This window comes from Peromyscus californicus, unplaced genomic scaffold (assembly GCF_007827085.1).
Source record: "Peromyscus californicus insignis strain IS unplaced genomic scaffold, ASM782708v3 Scaffold_13__1_contigs__length_99412109, whole genome shotgun sequence".
Lineage (NCBI taxonomy): Eukaryota > Metazoa > Chordata > Mammalia > Rodentia > Cricetidae > Peromyscus > Peromyscus californicus.
The window spans coordinates 33,368,181-33,388,183 of NW_026294424.1; the positions used below are offsets into that span (position 1 = coordinate 33,368,181).

Genomic DNA, 20,003 nt, shown 5'->3' on the forward strand with positions numbered 1-20,003 from the left:
GGCAGAAATCCTTCCAGCTCCTACTACCCAGATGAAGAGTGGTAACTCAGACACGCAAACACAGGCCCGAGTGCATACAGCCTGCAGTGAGTGACCAGACTCAGAAACCCAGCTTTGCTTCAGAGGTTCCAGTGTGCCTAACTGGGCCAATTCCCAGGCTCATGCTTCCACTTATGCCACAAAATAAAGGACTTTTAAAGGAAAATTTAGAGCTTTTTCAGGTAAGAAAGAATATGATTACAATAAGCATAGAATGTCGTAGAGTGAAGGGGTGCAGGAGGGCTTTGATGTCATAGCATGGTGGGTATGGGAGGGCTCTCCATCTTTCTTTTACAAAGTCTATTTCCTATGTGCAAATGGAAATGTATGATTGATATGGCCATCTATATTTCTTTCTAACTGATTTTTAAATGCTTCAATTTATCTGTTCTTTATCTGCTCAGTTTATTTTGGGGGGAAAAACCCACATTAACAAGTGGTCAGGTGGCACCATCTTAAACAAGGGCAATCACATGGTCAAGCTGCCATCTTAAATAAGGTCAAAACAGACAGGTCATAATGGCCTTACCAGCATCTTTACTAAGGGCAGCAAAAAGTCACTCCCTTTCTGTAGCTTGAGCATGTGTGGGGCACCCAGCACTCAGGCTGTCTGTATGGGGGAGAGGTCAGGAAATTGCTTCACGCCACATATTTGTTTTACAGGCTGAGAAAGGGACTCTGGTTTTGGCCTGGTGTTCCTCAATGCCTCTCTTAGGCTTGAATGGGCAGGGCCCAGAGACCTATTCCCCCCACATACTGGTGATAAAGTTTTTAATACAAATCTGTAATTCTGCTAGAACTCAAGGGTATGAGTCTATGTCTGCTGTTTTACAGATACCCATTGTCTGCTCTTCTATGATATGGGTTTCAGTACTGGTTGATAATACTAATTTATCTAAAACTTTTATGTCCTTTTATGAACTAAAAATTCATATAAACTTCACAGGATCAAAAGAAACATTGGCTCCACTTCACAGAGGTCAAATGAGTTCTAGACAAATGAGTTTCCTCACATGTCTATTCCTGAGGATGGTATTTCTCCCCTTCCTGACCTCCCTTTCCCAGTCACTAAGACCATAGGCCAAAAGGTTCCAAATAAATTCATGCATTTTAACACTCATCTCTAGTCCACATTTCAGCAGACTGGCAGAAACATTGAAACAATAGTTGTGGACCACAACCTGCAGCAGAAACTCTTGTCTATGTGATGTGGACCAGCCCAGACAAACGCAATTATTTCCTTTCTCTGTAGCTAGGACAGATGACCACATACTTCTGATAAATACCCAGTTTCCTGGGTTCCCTCCCTACCTTTAACTAGCCAGAGTCCTGACCACCTGCACCCTATTTCAGCTTGAAACAGCTATGGGGAATACGTCATCCTGTGCTCCCTGTTCCAAGGACAGGCTGGAGGGCTAGGTTAAGGATGGAACCCCTGGCATAGAGTCCACCAAAAGGGTCTTTTTCCTTTTCTCAGAGGGTCCTTTTCTCAGAGTTGGGCCATACCCCGACTCTGTTCCCATTCAGCCTTGGGATCTTTTCTCTGTCACTCTTTTTTGCCTTCTCAGGAGACAGCTTAAGAAGTAATTATTTTGGCTGGGCAGTGGTGGCACACGCCTTTAATCCCAGCACTTGGGAGGAAGAGGCAGGCGGATCTCCGTGATTTCGAGGCCAGCCTGGTCTCCAAAGCGAGTTCCAGGAAAGGCGCAAAGCTACACAGAGAAACCCTGTCTTGAAAAACCAAAAAAAAAAAAAAAAAAAAAAAGAAGAAGAATTATTTCTATATAAGTCTGGCTATACTCAGGGATCAGAACTACAGCTACAGGGCATTAAAAGTGGTAATGGATTCAGATATCACTGCCAATGGCTTAAAGTATGTCTCTCCTTGCTCAAGATCTATTCAGGCTTAAGAATGTAGGCCTCCCTGTCCTTGCTGACTTCATTGGTCTGTGACCAACTGGGAAACCTGTATATTCAGATTTAATTTATTTATATGCTCTCAAAGACATATATATATATATGTATATGTATATATGTATACATATATATATATATATATATATATATATATATATATATATATATATAACAGATTTTGTTCCTCAAATACCTGTAGAGATCTGAGACAATGACATTTAGTATAAAAGCTTTTGATGACAGAGAGACATGTCAGCTCCTGGCAGCACCCTGTATCTCCTCAAGAAGACAGATGGCCACAGAAGAACTTCCACCCAGAAGCTCATGGCAAGGCTGGCCATGCAGGGAAACGCTGAGATCCTGTCCAGACTGTGAATATGAGGAGCAACCGGGATCGGTTGTCCTCTCTGTCAAGACAGGTAGGATGACCTCCCCAAATTTCTACTTCACAGAAAAAATCTGTCACACCTCCTGGGCCTATCAGCTGAACACATGCTGCCTTTGGGGCTTCTGTCCCCTAATGACCACAGACAGACTTGGGATAACTGCCTAGGTAGCTGGAAAGCTGTCTCACTTCTTAAATTTATCCTTCTCAGATCTGACAACGTTTGATGACTAGGGTATCAGTTTAACAGCCCCAATCCCAAGATTATATATATATGCTCTCCAATTATAGACAGGTATGCCTCATTCACAGACTTCATAGTACAGAATAGTTTCAGATATAACTCCAGAGGTTCAAAGTTTTAATATTGATAAATGCAGCTTTGATAAACTGATAGAACATTGACTACAAAGAGTTCTTAAGAGTCCTTAAAGGTCTATGGATTTTTAACCCTTTTGCTATGATGTAAATCCATTCCAGCTGTCTTACAGATACCTGTAGATTCCTGGGGAAAGTTCTGCCACTGTATCAAGGAATCTGGTCTGATGAAAACTAACAATCTCCAGAGTCCATTTCTGACCCCACCTATTTTTCAAGTGTACTTTGCAGATTCACTGTTCCCACCTGACCTCCAGAGAAACAGCAGATGCCATGGCTTCTGTCCTTCTGATTTGGTGTGCCATTTCCCCAAGCTCCTGGAACACCACTGCTGCAACCTGCCTTCTCAGCTCCCTCAAGGAACTTACCTGAGATCTCCCTCCGTGCATGACTCCCAGCATCCCCCTCCCCCCTTTACCCCTTGTCAGCTTGAAGCAGTCTCAGGAATTCAGCGTCCTTGTTCCCCAACGTGCTTCCATAACTCACCTTTATTTATAATAATCAGAATGGAGGAATGTTAATATTCTGACCCGTCCATTGAAATCCCACCCCCTGGGGCCACCCTGCATCCTGATATAAAAGCCTCATTTTAAGGAAAAACTCCTCCCCTTCCTCTCTCTCTTCCACTCTCTTTCTTCTCTGCCATGAGGTGTGTACACCTCCACTTTTCCTCTCTTCTCTTCCTCTCTCTCCTTTCTGTCTTTCTGTCTCTTTATCTCTATATTATAATGAACTCTTTCCACAGATGCAGCGCCTGGGTTGTGAATGAATGTCTGCCGTCACCGCTGCTGCCGTGCCTGCATGGTGTGTCTTGCCTGCCACCAGCTGCTGCATCTGCCCAGCATGCCAGCACGTTTCCCTGAATGCGTGGGATACCCTCGGGGTCCCCCACATGCGTATATCATAACAGGCGGGGTGTGGGAGAGTGGTGGGTGTGGGAGGGTTCTGATGTCGTAGAGTTGTGGGAATGGGGGAGGAGGGCTCCACTGGTTCCTTCCGGGATTCTTGGTTCAGTGTGAGACTTAAATTAGAAAGTAAATTTCTTGACTTAATGAGGTCACAGGAGCAGCACCTTCTGCCCACCTCCTTTGCTGGAAACCCTGTCCCTCTTCTCAGTCTACAACTGTCCACAGCCTGCTCTGGATGGGGAGACAGGATATGAATGGAGCAGGGTGAAAGTCCATGGAAATAAGGGTTGGCTTCTTCCATTTTCCTCAACATCCAGGACCCAGAGCCTGCAAGACCAGCTAGCTGTCTGGGGCTTGAGGGATGGCCTCTGTCTCAGCATCCAACTTCTTGCCTTCTGGACCTCCTTGGAGAGAGAAAACAAGAAGTTGTGCTCACACTCAATAAGTTGCTTTGCCATCCAGCCACTCGCAGGACCTCTGGGAACTGTGACTGCTCATGGGTAGGAGGAGGAGGAGACTATAGTCCATCTAAATCACAGATGAGCAGTCCTAGTGTGTGTCAGGCATGGGATGCACAAATGAAGCCTCTGGCCTCTAAGAGCTGAGAGTCTAGAGACAATGGGACAAGCTTCCTTCACTGCCCTATGGTGATTTCATGTGGCCAAAAGATCAGCGTTCCAGGTGGAAACAGCAAGTGCAAAGGCCCTGATGTAGGGCCGTGTATGCTGTAGCTGAGAGATGGCCAGAGAAGGCACAATGGTAAGGGTGGCTGGAAATCACAGGGACACTCAAATTGAATCTCATAAGGTTTGCATGTGTCCATGTGTGTGCGGGTGCATGTACACACATGTGTGCCTCTATGTAGAGGCTGCCAGAGGTTCACTTTGAGTGTCTTCCTCTATTACTTTCCACCTTGTGTTTTGCAAGAACTTGAAGCTCACTGGTTTGGCTAGACCATTCCCTGACCCCCCCTCTCTCTGCCTCACAAGCATCAGGATTGAGGGAGCACACTGTGGAATCTAGCTTTGCATGTGGGTGCTGGGATTAAACAAATTCTAATGCTTTCTTAATTTTTATTTTTATTTGATGTGCATGGGTGTCTACCTGCATGTATGTCTGTGCACCGTGTGTGTGCAGTGCCCACAGAGACCAAAGAAGGCTTTGGGTCCCCCTTGGAACTGGGATTATATATGGTTATGAGCCTCCAGGTAGGTTCTGAGAATTGAACCCAGGTCCTCTGGAAGAGCAGCCAGTGTTCTTAACCCCTGAGCCATCTCTCCAGCCCCACTCATGCTTTTGTCTCTCTCTCTCTCTCTCTCTCTCTCTCTCTCTCTCTCTCTCTCTCTCTCTCTCTCTCTCTCTCTCTCTTTCACACACACACACACACACACACACACACACACACACACACACACACTATACCAACTGAAACATCTCCCCATCACATTCCATAGACACTTGTGGACCAAGGTGAAGACTGTAGTTTACTGTGAATAAACAGGAAGCCATCAAGTGCTGTGACGTGGGGGCACAGCGATCGGATTTAAATAATTATCCCATACAATACCCTCCCACAGCGACTGCGGAAACAGATAATGACTGACCAGCCACCAAGGTAGGGTCTCAGAAGTTACTATGCTGGGAGGGGAACATTTAACCAAAGAAAAGACTGTCCTTTGTGAATCTGGATCAAAAGCAGAGATGCCATATAGCAAGACAAAACACACACAGAGCCATACCACAGCTGAAGGATGGCCACAGCCTCAGGGTTCTGTGCATGCCATGTGAAGGACACTTTCTTTATATCCTCCAGTGTCCCCATGTCCTCTCCACAGGGAACCCCACCCCAGTCCCTGTCTCATCTGTTGTGATTTGAATGTGAAATGTCCCCCATCAGCTCCTGTGTTTGAACACTCGGCCCTCAGTTGGTGGCACTGTTTGGGAACCTTGGGAACCTTTAGGAGGTGGATGGAGTCTTGCTGGATGAAGTAAGTAACTGGGAGCAGGTTTTGAGGTTTTATATAGCCCAGTGTGCTTCCTGTCTGCTCTCCGCTTCCTGGCTGTGGGCATAACGCCTCTCCAGCCGGCCACTATGTCTGCCCTGTCACGGTCCCTTCCTAAACTGTAAAGAAACCCTTCCTCCCTTAAGTGGCTTCTCGTCAAGTGTTTGGCCACAAGAACACTAACATAGAGCACACCTTCCTCTGCCATAGCCTCGCCTGGCTTGGTGGCTTACTTTGCACTCTGTCCTTGTCACTAGCTACCTCCATGAACTGCCAGGGAGAAACACTCATTTTGCCTAGTAAATGTTGGCGAACTGAACGTGTGTCCTCGGAACCAGTCACTCCAACCACCTGAAACCTTTCACCCCGAGAAATTAGATCCATCACGTTAAAAACAGAATAAGAAAGCAAGCAAGTAATCTCAGTACTCGGGAAGTAGAGGCAGGAGAATCAGGAGTTCAAAGCAGCCCGGGTCATGTGAGAGATCCCATCTCAGAGCAAGCAAAGACATAAATAAATACAAAATAAAATGAGAAAGAAAAAGGAGACATTCACTCGGGGCACTCCGGTCCCAGACTGCTGCAGAGAGATCCAGGGCTCTGCTTCCAGAAATGGAACCACAGCTCAGGAACTCTCCAGTGGACCTGCCCCAAGGGCCACTCAGATGCTAACAGTGCAGATGGGCTAGGTAGCCACTTACCCAGCCCTCATCCTGGCGACAGGAGCCATACTTACCCCTGAGGAACTTAGAAGACATGTCACCCAAAGGCCTGGCTTCTGGGGGGCTGGTGAGAGTGGGAAGCAAAAGGGCCTTAGGAAGAGCAGCCGCTGGCTGCCACTCCTTCTTCCTCAGGGCTTCCTGATGCTTGCCTCTGCTGGTACACACAACCACAGACCCCAGGGAAAGCTGGGAGTCTGAGTGAGAATCCAGGTTCCCTAGATCACTGCTTGGTGGCCTTGGGAGTGTTGCTTGACTTCTTGGGACCATTACTGATGCAGGATTTTCCTCTAAAGGCATACTGTTGATTATATCCTTTGATACCTAGGAGGCACCTGGCACAGAATCCAGCTCAGAAAAAAAAAGTGTGCTTTGAGCAGATGGGGCCAGGCTGGACTGAGGTGGGGTGGGGGCAGAAGGGAGATGGACAGGTATGCTCAACAGCAGAAACTGAAGAATGAATAAAACCCTAGGTGGAGTTGGAGAGAGGAAGAGGGGAAGGAAAGGGAGATGACTTCAGGGTCAGAAAGGAGACCGGAGCCCCAACTCCGTCGAAATGGGCGGCAAAGGCAGGATCGGAAAATGGGAGCATGCCTTCCCACCCCACCCTACCCCTATCTCTACCCTCACCCCAGCTGGCGCTTGCACAACCTCCTGAAATGCAGTCACCGGTGACTCCCTTACCTTCTCAGTTTGAGCCCAGTCTGCCCAAGACCTCAGTCTACCTTCATCTGCTGTGTGTCAGCACACCTGTGGCCACAAGGGGGTGGTGATGCTAACACTCACCTCTCTGTTACCTGGCCCTTTGCAGGATTAAGTCACCATGCACGCATTCTGTTATTTGGCACAGGCTTTGGCACATGCCCCCACTAGATCAATATTCTGCCTTTCTGTTCCTGAACTGGAGATGGGAAAAGGCAGACCTCAGTTTCCCTGGGTTGTGAAATGGATGCTGGAAAGGATTTGGGTGACTTGAGCTCTGGGACCACACAGCTGGCACACAGCTGGGCGAAGGAGCCCAGCATGGTGTCAGAAGGAGCAAGCAAGTAGCATTGGGAGCTGCGGTTGACCAGGGGTGTTCCTGATCAACTCCACCCCACAGCTGAGGCCCAGCTGGCCTCTTACCCAGCTGGCATAGAAAGAGCTGAGCTTCAGAGACTCCTGGATGGAGCTGGGGACCAGGCTCTGGATCTCACAGCTGCATGAGCTCTGAAAAGAAGGAACTTTCACTCTGAGAGATTGGAAGGTCTCTCCCAGCACCCTTTGGGTGGGGGTGGGGGGACACACACAGAGAAGGAGATGTTCATAGAGGAAGAGGCACCTCCGGGCAATCTCCCATGCCACCATTGCCTCCCAGCTAACTGGGGCCCCAGTGCCCCTCATACCAAGACCCTATTTCTTTACAGTGTTCCAAAAAAAATGCACTAGTTCCCTGTGGTCTTACATGCTTCAACTACGAGAGGCTAGTTCCAGCCTGGCCAGCATGGCTTTTCCTTAGGACCTTTGCACTCAGGTATCTACCTCTAGGAAACTTCTCCTGGATATTCTTTGAACCCCAGACTTCAAACCCCACACTCTGACCTTCAGCTTTCAGCTCACAAGTCACCCCTGCAGCGAGACTGACCTTGACTGTGTGCAAGACAAGAGAATGCTATCCATTGCTGTCTTTGAAGCTTCTTCGTCTCAACCTGGAATTCCTACTTACCTGCTACCATGCTCTGAAGGAGTCAATGAACACTGAGACTTAAACCTGCCTAGATTTTTGACCAAATCCCAGGATTCCTTCCAGTCTGATTTTCTTGTGTCAAAGAGGACTCCGGCCCACTAGTGACAACAGCATATCTCAGAGGTGTGGTCCAAACTCAAGAGTGGGACAGAGCTGGTCGATCCTGGGAGTTGAGTAGACTCAGCACAGGAGCCAGCTAGGGCCAGGGGAGTAAAGGAAGTGTCTTAATTCTGGATCTTCCCACCAAAGGGATGCTTCTCCAAGGAGCATCCCTCTGCTTCCAGCCCTATTTATCCTTTCGCCCTCCTGCACACCCTCAGAGGATGGAGCCTGGAGAGATCTCTTCTGACTTCACTGGGGAAGTGAAGGGCTAGGGAGAGGAGGCAGAAGGCATAACCCTGGCCCTGTGCCCAGTGCCCTGACCTCTCCATTGCTCACCTCCCAACCTAGTCTCCAGATTGAGCACTTATTGTTGTAATCCTCGGGGAGAACCCAGAAGGGCCCTGAACACATGCAAGGTGTGTTACTGGCTAGCTGCAGCCGCAACAGGGAAACTGCCATGACAGCCCTCCCAGGACCACTATCACACTTTGAGGTCAGGTGATAAACAGCCCACGATGAAAGGCTGTTTCTCTCATTCTACCAATTGTTGTGCCCACTTCACAGATGGAGCCCAAGGAAAGCTCCCAAAACTTAACAGCTAGGGGAAGCCCATCTAAACACCAACTTCCAGATTGTTCAACCTGGACAGAGCCTTCTCTTTGGAAGCAACCCAGCCGTCCACACACAGGAGTTCCGCGCTGACCACTGGACAGAAAAGGGGGTGGGGTGTCTCTCTAAATGTAGCAACATTAATGAGGTACCAGCTTATGGGAAAAGAGTCCAGTCCATTTTGGAGTAGCCAAAGGAGGGTTTTGCAGGGGGAATGTTCTTAAAAACGCCATGCTGTGGCAGGCAAAGGTTAGACATTGCTCCATGTCTGGGGGACTTCCTCTTGCTTCTTGGCCAACACAGCAAATTGTTCCTGCAGCCCTACATATATGCACAAACAGATACTCGGGGCTGAATGTGGGTATCTGCCCAGTTGAACTACAATGCAGAGATTGCCTGTGCCTGCACGAGTTGGAGGGCGAGATAGCCCCTGCTGTCCTACAGCAAGATAGCCCCTGCTGTCCTACAGCACCAGATTCAAATCCAGCCAGTTTGTCTCCTGAAAAACCGAGCAGCAAAATCCCTCATGGGATCTGTGCCCATGAGGATGAGGAGGGAGGAGGTGTGGCGGGCCCCAAGAACCAGGAACTGAGGGCAGACCCTTAAACTTGCTTCTAACTAAAGCCCAAAGGCAACTCTTTATTGTACCTGTTAAGATGTGCTAGGCCATACACAAAGGCATTCGGGGTGCAATCAGAGCTTCCATGAGACCTAATAAATTGCTAGAGCCGGCACTCGGGAGGCAGAGCCAGGCGGATCTTTGTGAGTTCGAGGCCAGCCTGGTCTACAGAGCGAGATCCAGGAACGGCGCAAAGCTACACAGAGAAACCCTGTCTTGAAAAACCTAAAAATAAATAAATAAATAAATAAATAAATAAATAAATAAATAAATAAATAAATTGCTAGAGAAAGGTCACCATGCAGATGGCAACAAACCTGGACTTGCGCCCCATGTCTCAGGCCTGCGTGGTCAGCATACTCTGGCTCTTTGAGGTCTCCTGGAAGGTTGGGACACAATTCTACCTGCTCTGTTTAAGAACCCGTGATCGATATTTGTTGTTGAAGGGACAAACACACTGCAGAGCTCTTCATGTTGTTCCTGTGACCGCTAGAAAACAGGAGAATCTTACACTTGGTATATGGGGAAAAGACAGACTCAGGGAAGTTAAAGATCTCGTCTCAAATCACACAGCCTCCAAATGTCAAAAGCCAGCAAGTACAGGCAGACCATCCAGCTCTGTGCCAGCAATCAGACACCAGCAGACTGCGGCACCTAGTGGTACTCTGGCCATTCCTAGCAGCACCCATGTCTTTGTGCCTGCCTGACAGGGCCTGGATGCTGGACAGACATTCCAGACCTTGGGCCTGGGTTCTGTCTAAGTCTGAGCAGAGTCAGGTCCCTTGGGAGCCCCTCTTGGGAAGACATGAGAGGCTTTGCCAAATTCAGAGCAGCTGTTCTGCTCTGGGGAAGAAGAGGGCTCCTGGTGGTCAGTAGCCCCCAGCACTCCCCACCCTCAGCCCCATGAAAGCTCTGCATCCTAGAACTGACTATGTACACATATGTACATGAGGACCCAAACCCCAGTGCATAAATAGTCACATACGTGCTCCTGCATAGCATTCCTCTGGTGCTCACACTTGTGCCTGCACCCAGGACCTAGGATGCTGTGATCTGTGCATCTCCAACAGAGACCCACTCTTCCAGGCTTTGCTGTGCCTCTCCCTGGGTCTCTCCAGACACCATTCCGCAGGAATTCTTCCCCTCCATCTAGATCTGCCTCTCTCCTATCTCTCTTTTCTGCAAGATAGCGTGTTTCTGTCAGCAGATCTTAAGCCTCTGGCTCTCTATAGACCTTAGAGGGTGGCCTTGACAGTGTGAGGTTGCCTCTATGAACTAGGGCCTTGTGTGTATAACGTGTAGATATATCGTCTGTGTGTGGTTGCCTGTCTGTGTCAGTGGGCTGTGTGTTGGGTTTGTGCACAAGGTTGTGTGTTTGTTGGAGTGTATGTGCCATCTCCTGATTTTGTGAATGTGGTTTGTGATGGCTGGTCATGTGTTGGGCGTGTGTGTAGGTCTGAGTTGTGCGTCTGCGATGCACGTGTTGGCTTTGTGTGTTTGCTGAGGCGTGTGCTGGTGTGTTGTGTAGATGTGTGTGGGTCGTGTGTGCACAAGCACTTTGTAGGCCCTTGCTGTGGTGTGGAGAGCCTGCATGCATCTGGCAAGGGGACTGTAAGCAGTTGGCATTACGAAGAGGCGGCTGTCGCCGCGGGGTGGCGCTGTGGCAGAGGCAGGCGGGCTTGCGGCCAGGGCCCTGCAGGGCCGAAGTGTGCCACAGAACCGGAGCTGTCGAGCGGAGCTGAAGGGATCTCCTGAGTCTGGGGTGCAAGCTTGGGGTGGAATGGGGGAGAGTGGGCACTTGGCTGTGGTAGTTGAGGATCAGGTGCTCCGGGTGGCTCCCGGCTGAGGGACCGGGGTCTGTTGCGGAGGAGCTAGCAGCTGGAAGGACAGGACGGAGCCGGGGAGGACGTGCGGCCCCGGGGGCCCGGCCAGGCCGGCGCCAGCCGAAGAGTTGAAAGGCGGCCGCTGCCTCTCCTCCCCGCTCCCCTTTGAGCCCCCGATGGCTCTGGCGGAGGCGCAGGCCTGGACCGACCGGGCTCACCTAGGGACCTCAGGTCACTAAGGGGCCCCACGATGGGACGCTGGATCTGTAGGCCTCCTGCGCGGCCTGGACAGTCCGCCCAGGATCAGCTATCCGAGCCACGTACCCTGAAACTAGGCGCTCTGAACGCGAGCTCCACCCAGTCTCCCGGGTCGCGACCGCCTCAGCCTGGCTACCCACGCCCAGAGCTCTGGTGCCCCAAGGCCCCTGCCCTGGCCAGCGTCATCTCCGCCTCAGCTACCACGCTGGGCCGGCCGCTCTAGTCCTGTGGCATCGTCAGAAACGGAATTTGCAGGCTGGGTTTCCGTGATCTCTCCAACAAAATGAAAACGCCGGTGCGGACGGCCTGCAGGGCAGGGAAGACGTCCCTCTCACGACCTTAGGAACAGTGCTTGCTTTTGGTCATGGGAAAGGGGTTAAAGTCACAACTGGGACCCAGATCACCCGTGGCCAGTTGCCCCGGACATTCGCATTTCGTGCGAGAACTGTCATGGCATTCAGTGCCCCTCAGCTATAGAGACTCAGGCTGGTGCTCAGGAATGCGTAGGTACCTAATGAAATGAGATCGAATCCCTGTTCTGTTTCTTCATTAACTGTGTGTCCTGTCACCTCTCTGGGCCGCAGTAGCCCTCCAAGGCTATAGAAATCTAGGTTTGAGCGGAGAAGTGAAGCCGCCGGCACACTCGGTAACATGCCCAACGAGTAGGTTCCAAGAACTGACTCTTCTACCACAGGGCCCTAGGTGGTGACCCTCATTTCCCGCGATCGAGAGCACTCGTTAGACCACTAGATCAGTAAATTGATCCGTAAAGAACCGGGCCAAGGACCAGCTACAGACATCACTCTCTCTTGAATAGACAAGGAACTCAGCCCCAGAACCGACAGTGAGAAGCAGTATCCATCTCCCGGCCGCAAATTTCTGCTGCGCTGAATTTAAAGGGGCCTCGAAAACTGGACGTCAATCCAGTGAGCTGCTCAGAGACGGCAAACATCTATTGGGCACTTTCTGTGTACCCAGCCGTCTAGAAAGAGAATTAGAAAACGAGGTGTGCAAAGAAAGGGCTAACTACAAAGAAATAAAAATAGAAAAAAAAAAGAAATGAACGGACCCAGTAGTGGAAGGAAACCCCGGCCCAAGACTGCTTCCTAAGGCCACGGTGCTTGCGGGCGGGGGTCCGAGGGAGGCTCGGGAGGGGGAAGAGGAGGCGCGCCCGCCTCGCCTCGCCTGCAGCTACCGCCTCGCTGGAGCCATGGCGCGTCTGCAGAACGCAAACCGTTGCTCATTACGGCAATTATGTTGCTCTAAATTTGCCTCGACCCTAAATTGCTAAACTCAGAGGAGCCAGGAGGCCCAGGAGCTTGGGCCGGAGGAGACACGGGATCTTGCCCCGCCACTCCTCTATTCTGAGTGAGGGGAAAGGACTTTCTGCGCCAAGAACGAGCTGGAAACGCAGGCTCCAGGGGAATCTTCTGCGCCCCCGAGTGCCGGGCAGGTTAACACTTCCCCAAATTCTAGGAGCCAGGATGATGAGGATGCCAGGACCCCTTCCCCGGGTGAGAAAGCCGAGGTAGAGCAAGATGGCATGACCTTGCCTATGAAAAGGGCACACAGGCACCGAGGCAGGATCCAACACGCAGCCACCTCGACCCACCGGGGACAGACACAGTACCACTGTCTACCTAACCATCTCCACTGGCTTTCTAGGAAGGAACCCAGGAGATTCAACATGGGAGTCAGGACGTTTCGGGTTCAGGGGGTATACTGAACTGTCCTAAACTGCCCCCAAACGGCTTAACCTAAGTGACTGACAGCCAGAAGCAGAGGGACACCTTATCTTCCAAGTGCCTCTAAAGGGCATGTGGTGTGAGAACCCAACCTCCATCATGACCCAGGTCCTGGATTTGGCTTCCAGAGGCCCAGAGGCTCAAAGTCACTCCCCAGAGTCCTTCCAGACTGTCCCAGTAGTAGAACCAAGATCCATGACAAAGCTCCTTAAACTTGTCCTTTTAGGGAGGAGGGTGTGACAAACAGCCAGAAACATAGAATCTTAAGTCCAGCAACAGCAGGCTGGAGGACCCGAGGCCAAGGTCCCTCTGGAGTATCTTGGGGCCAGTGCAGAACCCTTCCAACCCCCCCCCCCAATCTTAGTCTCATGGAATTCTCCGGCCACCCTGAGCCAGAAGCAGTTTCTACGTTTCAATCGTGGAGATGTCCACATCTCCCTCAAGCCCAACCCCAGGTACTAGGGTTCTGGGTTCCCCCTCCTGACATCCCTGGACTCCAGTTGCCCAGAACTTCCCCTGCATGGAGTTTGGATACTCAAGCTCCCACCAGAGGGAGGCTGGTGGCTGGGACCACATAGATTTGGTGAGACTTAAGGGGTGGTCACTACACCAGAGAAAGAGGTGGGGGGTAATAATAGGCTCCATTTACCAAGGGGTCATTATTCTGTCTTTCACACCCTTGCAGAATTTTCCTCAGAAAATTAAACTTGCACTTATATATTTCAAATATACTTTTCTTGGAAGCCAGAACTTGACCACATAAAGGAAAAACCCCGTTTAAGAGGGCAGGAGAGCAGGGCCCAGGTACTGGTAGGCTTGGGTTTTCTGTACTCTTCAGTATCGCTGGATATTTGTGTGTTGTAAGAGAGGCTGGGCTAGCTGTGCAAAGCTCTTTAGGCAGCTCGAAATGAAACTCCAGAGTGTGTCTGCACTGGTGGCTGTTTAGAGACCCCCACCCCCACCCCCTTCAGTAGGAAAAACAGGTTTGAAGGGGCAGGAATTGTCTGGATTAGCTGTTGACAGTCATCAAACCGTTTGGGCCAAGTCACTTTGTTCTCATAGACAGTTTAAAAGGGGAGGAGGGAAAAAAAGAGTCGTTATAGGTGGAAAAGAGCAAGTGTCGATTTCAGCTTAAAGTGAATTGGAAAATTGAGCCTAATTATCCTAGGTAATTGCTCCAATTCTCCATTTGACTGTGTTAATGCAAATCTGTCCTGTGTGCCCCCCCCAATGATTCCTGAACATCTTCCTGTCGCCTTTGAAAGTTGCTCATTGTAAAACCGCCACCAAACTGAAAAGCAATCGCATACGTGAAGAGAAAGAAGGACCAGTAAAACACACAACTAAATCCACAGACATCATATCTTGTAGCTTAAAATTAATTTATTTAACAAATATAGCTATAATATAAATGATAATAAAATTTCAAATATACAATATATTACATAGTACACACGATCCCTTCAAAAGGGATGTTCGAGAGCCGCGACAATGTACTGTTAAATAGAAACAGATTTTGTTTTTCTTTCTTACTTTTTTTTATCCTGGTCCTGGGAAATTCTCTTCAACCTACCTTTATAAAGCACCAGCACGCGCCCTGCCCCCTCAGAGCAATGCTTTGCTGCTAAAGCTCTTGGGAGTTTGAGAGTGGAAGGAGCTGGGCTCCTTGCTTTCTACAGGACCGTGTTCGTTTCCCGAAGCACCAAACAGCAATTTCTCTGCGCAAGTCCAGCCTGGCTCCAGGACCGGAAGCAGCTGATGGAGTCATGGCCTCTAGTCCCTTTGGCCTCTAGTCTCCTTCAACCCGGCTCTAATTCTGCCGGGGACCACGGATAAATCTCTTGGCCTCTGTGCCCTTAATTTCCACATCTATAACTCGCGGGTGTAAATCTAGATTCTCTCGAAGAATCCAAACCCTTCCGAAAGCCACTTTCTCCCCCTTAGATGGGATCAGAGTCGGAGAACAGTAGGAAGGAACTGGAGGAACTGTAGCAGGGGGTTTTAAGAGAAGGGGCAGGTGGTGGTGGGCAGCGGAGCTTCCTAGGAAGGACTCCAGCTACTAGAAGAGGTGGCTGGGGGCGGGGGTAGTGGCACCACAGGGAGGCGATTCTGGACCCACCTATGTCAGGTGGTACATGCTGTAACCTACATGGGCCGTGTAGAGTCCCACGGGCGCCACGGGCAGCGCAGCGCGCTGGAAGGGACCAGAGGCACTGTAGAGCGAGGCGCCGGCCGCCGCGGCTACCGCAGCAGGGCCGCCGAGAGGGAAGGAGAGGCCGAAGGCGGCGGGCGGCAGCATGGGCTTCGCGGCCATCTTCAGCTTCTCCAGCTCGGCCTCCTGCAGTCTCTTGGCCTTGGCGCGGCGGTTCTGGAACCAGATCTTCACCTGCGTTTCGGTGAGGCTGAGCGAGCTGGAGAACTCGGCGCGCTCAGCGATGGACAGATACTGCTTCTGGCGGAACTTGCGCTCCAGAGCCAGCAGCTGCGCGGTGGTGAAGGGCGTCCTGGGCTTGCGGTTGGTCTTGTGCTTGCGTAGGGTGCAGGCCGGGGGACTCAGTCTTCCTAGGGGGCCGGGAGAGGAAAGAGGCAAGGAGTGAAGAGTGTACTACTAAGGGACAGAAACCGTTCTAGGTACTGATTTCTCCCAAGCACCTCTATGTTCGACACTATGGAGCATTTGAAAAATATTTTCTCCATCTGTATGTAACCCAACCCGTAGGGCAGAAGTTCTTGCCTTACTAAGATTCCAGGTGAAATCTAACCATGTTCAATGCTGAACTACAGTGGGACAGAGACAGTGCCAACCTATCTTAAAGTCAGGCCTTCCCCACCCGGGGCCTCTTCTGGGCTACTGCACAGAGAGAAGATGATTGCTAAGGGGGCCATAAAACATTCAGGGGCCCTAAGCCCAGCCCAGGGTCATACTGGGTTTTATACTTTAGGCACACATTTGTATTTGTGTCCACCAAAGGTACTGCATTGGTGCTAGCCATAGGCATAGAATGGATCTTGAAATTCCACGCTTTCTATCAAACAGCAAGCTTCTACTGGGCTCTAGAGCCAATCAAAAGAAGAGAGCCATCCAAGAGGTCACACTGTGACAATTCTAGAATATATACGAGGCTGTTTATCTAGACGTGCTGCCGGTTCAGATCCTCTCGGTTTTCCCTACAGTCTCTCCTATCGAGGTGCCTGGGTTCTAGGACCACACCAAGCATAGTGTGTGTGTGTGGGGGGGGGGGGAGTATGATAGCTTTTCCAACATAGTTCAGTTTCAAGAGACGGGTGATGCCCACTTGTCTTTTCTTTTAGTTTTCCCAGCAAAGGTTAAATCTCAGCAGAGTGCTGCCACTGTGTGGAGGGCAGGCCCAGTTAGGGGACTGAGTTTCAATCCTCCATCACCCCTGCTATGCGGGACAACACTGTTGCAGGATAAAACAAGCCTCAACAAATCCCCTCCCCCAACACCACACACACACACACACACACACACACACACACACACACACACACACCACTTAGTGAGTGCCTTGACTTGGGGTCCTAGAGGCTGAAGTTCTAAACCAAATTCCTAAGTCTCCAGGAGGATGCTTTGCCTCTGCAGCAGCTTTTCCTTTAAGAAAGCGAATTGAAATTGAGGACATCTCACCATGCGGGTTTTGCCTAACTATGCACTTCTTGGCACTTAAAAAAAATAATAATAACCCTTTGGGCCCTCAGACCACTAGGATGTGAGTCAAACGAAATTTCCAGTTAACATCCCCCTTCTTTCCCAGCTCAGGCTACAGCGTGTCCGGAAAGAAGCTGGCCCCAGACTCGTTTTCCGCCAGGCAGCTCGAAAGAAGGGAGGGTTCATAGGGAAATGTCACTTTGGTCAACAGCAATAGTCCAGCTCTGGGCCACCTTCGCCAACCATCAGGCCCGGGGAGGGGCTGTCTTTTCAAAGACGTTTAATCCCCAGATAAAAATCGTTCCTCAGCATCATGCCATTGAATTTGCAATGCTATTATGGTGCGAAATAATCGGAGGAAACGAGGAAAACTTGGGAATTTCCCGTGCTCCTGAAATATCTTCGAGCGGGTTCGCTAGGGAAAGACGCCTGAGGGCCACGAGGATTTAGGACTATCCCGGAACATGCCGCTGGCTGCTGGGTCGACTTTGAAAGCTAGGTCCAACACATTCGGGAGCTAGCAAAGCGATTAAGGGGGAGCTCCTTTTGGCTGTCTTGTTGCCCCGCCCCCCTCCACTTGTCCACGATTGTCCCCTCTTGCTAAATCATCCACCCGCCCAGAAACACCAACTAACAGCTTAGAACTTGATGAGTGGGGGAGGAGTTCTGCAGAGTTTCGGAACCCCTGGAGAGGTTCTTTAATGGAGAGGGGATTTACCGACTTCTACTACCAGAAAGTGAAACTCCGCAGAGAGAGGCTGTACTGGCCGCTGGGCCCATCTAAGTCGGGTGCAAAATAACTGGGTTTAGGGTCAGGTGGAGGAGCAGGGAACCCTCGGCGTCCTAAGTACCGGAAGAATAAGAGGGTGTACGGGACCCCCGCGCGCTACAAATGAACTGACACGCTCAGCGGCACTACGCCAGGGCCAGGAGCCCGCGAAAACGGACGAAGAGGTTTGCCGGCTCCAGGCCTCTAACTCTCTTCCTGGGTGAGAGTGGGAAGAGGCTCCAAGGGCCTCCTCCCCGCCAACGCAACCTCTGCACGGCCTCCAGGTACCCAGATGCAGGTACGCCGACGCCCGAGACAAGCCGGCGCCGGCGCGCGGCCTGGCGCCCTCGGGCCCCACACCCCCTCCTGGCCCCTTCGCTCTCCATCCTGGGCTGGCTACTTACTGGCTGGGGGCGGGGAGAAGCGGGGACTCTGCATCCACGGGGTCCGGTCTGGCTTCTCGGGGCTCTCGGCCTTCACCAGAGCATCTTCTGGCAGCTTGAGGAGTCCCCCGACTGAGAAATGGCCCAGAGGCCGCGGCGAGGAGGGCGCGTCCGGGGCGCCCAGCGACCCGGGCCGGGTGCCCAAGTGCTGCAACGAGCCACCCGCTGCCTGAGGCCCCTCGGAGGCCACCAGGACGCTCTCCTTGGCCCCGGGCTTCCTGTGATCAGCCATGAGGGCCTCCACGCTGAAGGGCAGGAGCGAAGCGGGCACTTTGGGCTTGGCCCCCTCCTCATCTGTGCCCATGGCGGTCGCCGTGGCCGCAGCAGCGCTGGGGGCTTGACCAGCGCCTCCCCCGGCAGGCTTGCCGAAGGCGGAGTCCTCCACTTTGACACCGAGCGGCAAAGAAGTCATTGCAGCAGCCGGGGCCATGCAGAGCCGGACCCCCACTCCAGCCGCAGCTCGGGCCAGCCCTGGAGCATGGGTTTTGGGCGGGCTGGGAGCGCGGCCGGATTCTGCGAGCTCCCGGGGCCCTGGCCCGGCCGGCCCTCCCGCGCGAGCCTCCTGCGGCTCCCCCAAAGGCCAGCTCCGGCGAGCTGGGCCTGGATCCCTACGCCGCGCAGGCCGAGTTCCCGGGCGCACTGGCCGGCTCCGGGTCCGCCGCCGCTCCCCTGAGAACTTGTTAATAAGGCAAGGCCAGCGCGGCAGCAACCAATCAGCGAGCGAGGGGGCGGGCCCGGAGAGAACCATTGGGCCGCGCTCCTGTCCCGAGGCGCGCCGGGCCTGGGGGCGCTCCGGGCAGGAGAGTACCGGGGGAGCCTATCCGCCCGACTTCGCCCGGTGGGCATCTGTCCGGCTGGGTCCCTTTAGAGGTGGATCCTACCGAGTTGCAGAGGGACTTTCCTTTATTAGCACTTCTCTTCTGCCCTAGTCGTCCCCCACCGTTCCTTACCCGTTTCTTCCTTTTCCCTCCTGTTTTCTTTCCTCTACCGTTTCTCTCACGGTCTGTTGCTATTTCTTTCTGCCCCCCTTCCCTCTGCATCTCCCTCTTTCTACCACGAAGATTTTACTCCAGTTCACTTACAAATTTTTTTCATATTTGTTTTGAGTGGTCATAGTTATTTGTAACAGTAGAAAGGGATCATATTGATTTATTTCTTTAAAAAAACCATCCTAAGTGTCCTGTGTATCTCAATCTTAAAAAGTTTACCTCGGGGTAAAAGTGAGCCTTTGTTTCTAAGGGCTGAACAAAGTTTGTCAAAGGAAGCCTGGGCCCTGTTGGTTCTGTGGGTGCAAGAGCATGTATCATGATCTGGGAAATGCATTTAGTTTTCATACAAACATGTACCCTCTCCCCTGACTTTTCTCCAGCAAGTTACACCTCTACCAGAGAACTGCTGGCCAAAGGAGCCCCTGGATCCCTTGGGTGGAGAATTGGAAACATCAACAACAACAACAAAACAAAACACCGATCTGGCCTCAACGTGACCTCAAGCAATGAGTCCTCAAAAATCTAACAGTTTGCTAACGCTGGGGCTATGTTGGAGGGTAGAGGCCCATTTGAAGAAGGGGCAGGAGAAAGAAAGCAGTTCCTGGCAGCGTAACTTTGGTACGAGGCTTAAATACTTTTGTTTGCCGAATTTCGAAGGAAACGTGGTTTTATTTTTGCTGATAAAAAAAAAAAGGAAGAAAGTTATTGGGGGGGGCGGCACAGAAGAGCTATGTAAATTGGGTTCGGAGGGGAGAGGGTTCTTTTATGGCCTCTTATCCCAGGGCCCAGGCCCGCGGCTCCGGGGGAGTTGGAGGAGGTGATTGGCGGCTCACCGGGACTGGGCATTGATGACTGCCGGGCTCTAATCTCCAGGAAACACAAGGGGCTGCCGTGGCCATTTA

At 51.4% G+C, this 20,003-nt stretch overlaps 1 protein-coding gene across 1 annotated transcript; it reads right to left on the bottom strand.

The window, feature by feature from the left end:
- Positions 1–14,595: 14,595 nt before the first annotated feature.
- Positions 14,596–19,579, bottom strand: LOC128108861 (homeobox protein MSX-1). The gene is made up of 2 exons (XM_052735885.1): positions 18,074–19,579; positions 14,596–15,792 (listed from the first exon to the last, which is right to left on the bottom strand). Exons 1-2 carry the CDS (start codon positions 18,858–18,860, stop codon positions 15,350–15,352), a joined length of 1,230 nt encoding a protein of 409 aa, XP_052591845.1. The 5' UTR covers positions 18,861–19,579; the 3' UTR covers positions 14,596–15,349.
- Between the last annotated feature and the right edge of the window lie 424 nt (positions 19,580–20,003).

What these genes read in the sequence shown, in the direction of transcription:
- LOC128108861 (XM_052735885.1), bottom strand. Translation starts at nt 18,860, where the DNA reads ATGGTTCTCTCCGGGCCCGCCCCCTCGCTCGCTGATTGGTTGCTGCCG. An exon ending in CTTCTCCCCGCCCCCAGCCA is followed by an intron (nt 15,793 to 18,073) that starts GTAAGTAGCCAG and finishes CCGGCCCCCTAG; the next exon opens with GAAGACTGAGTCCCCCGGCC.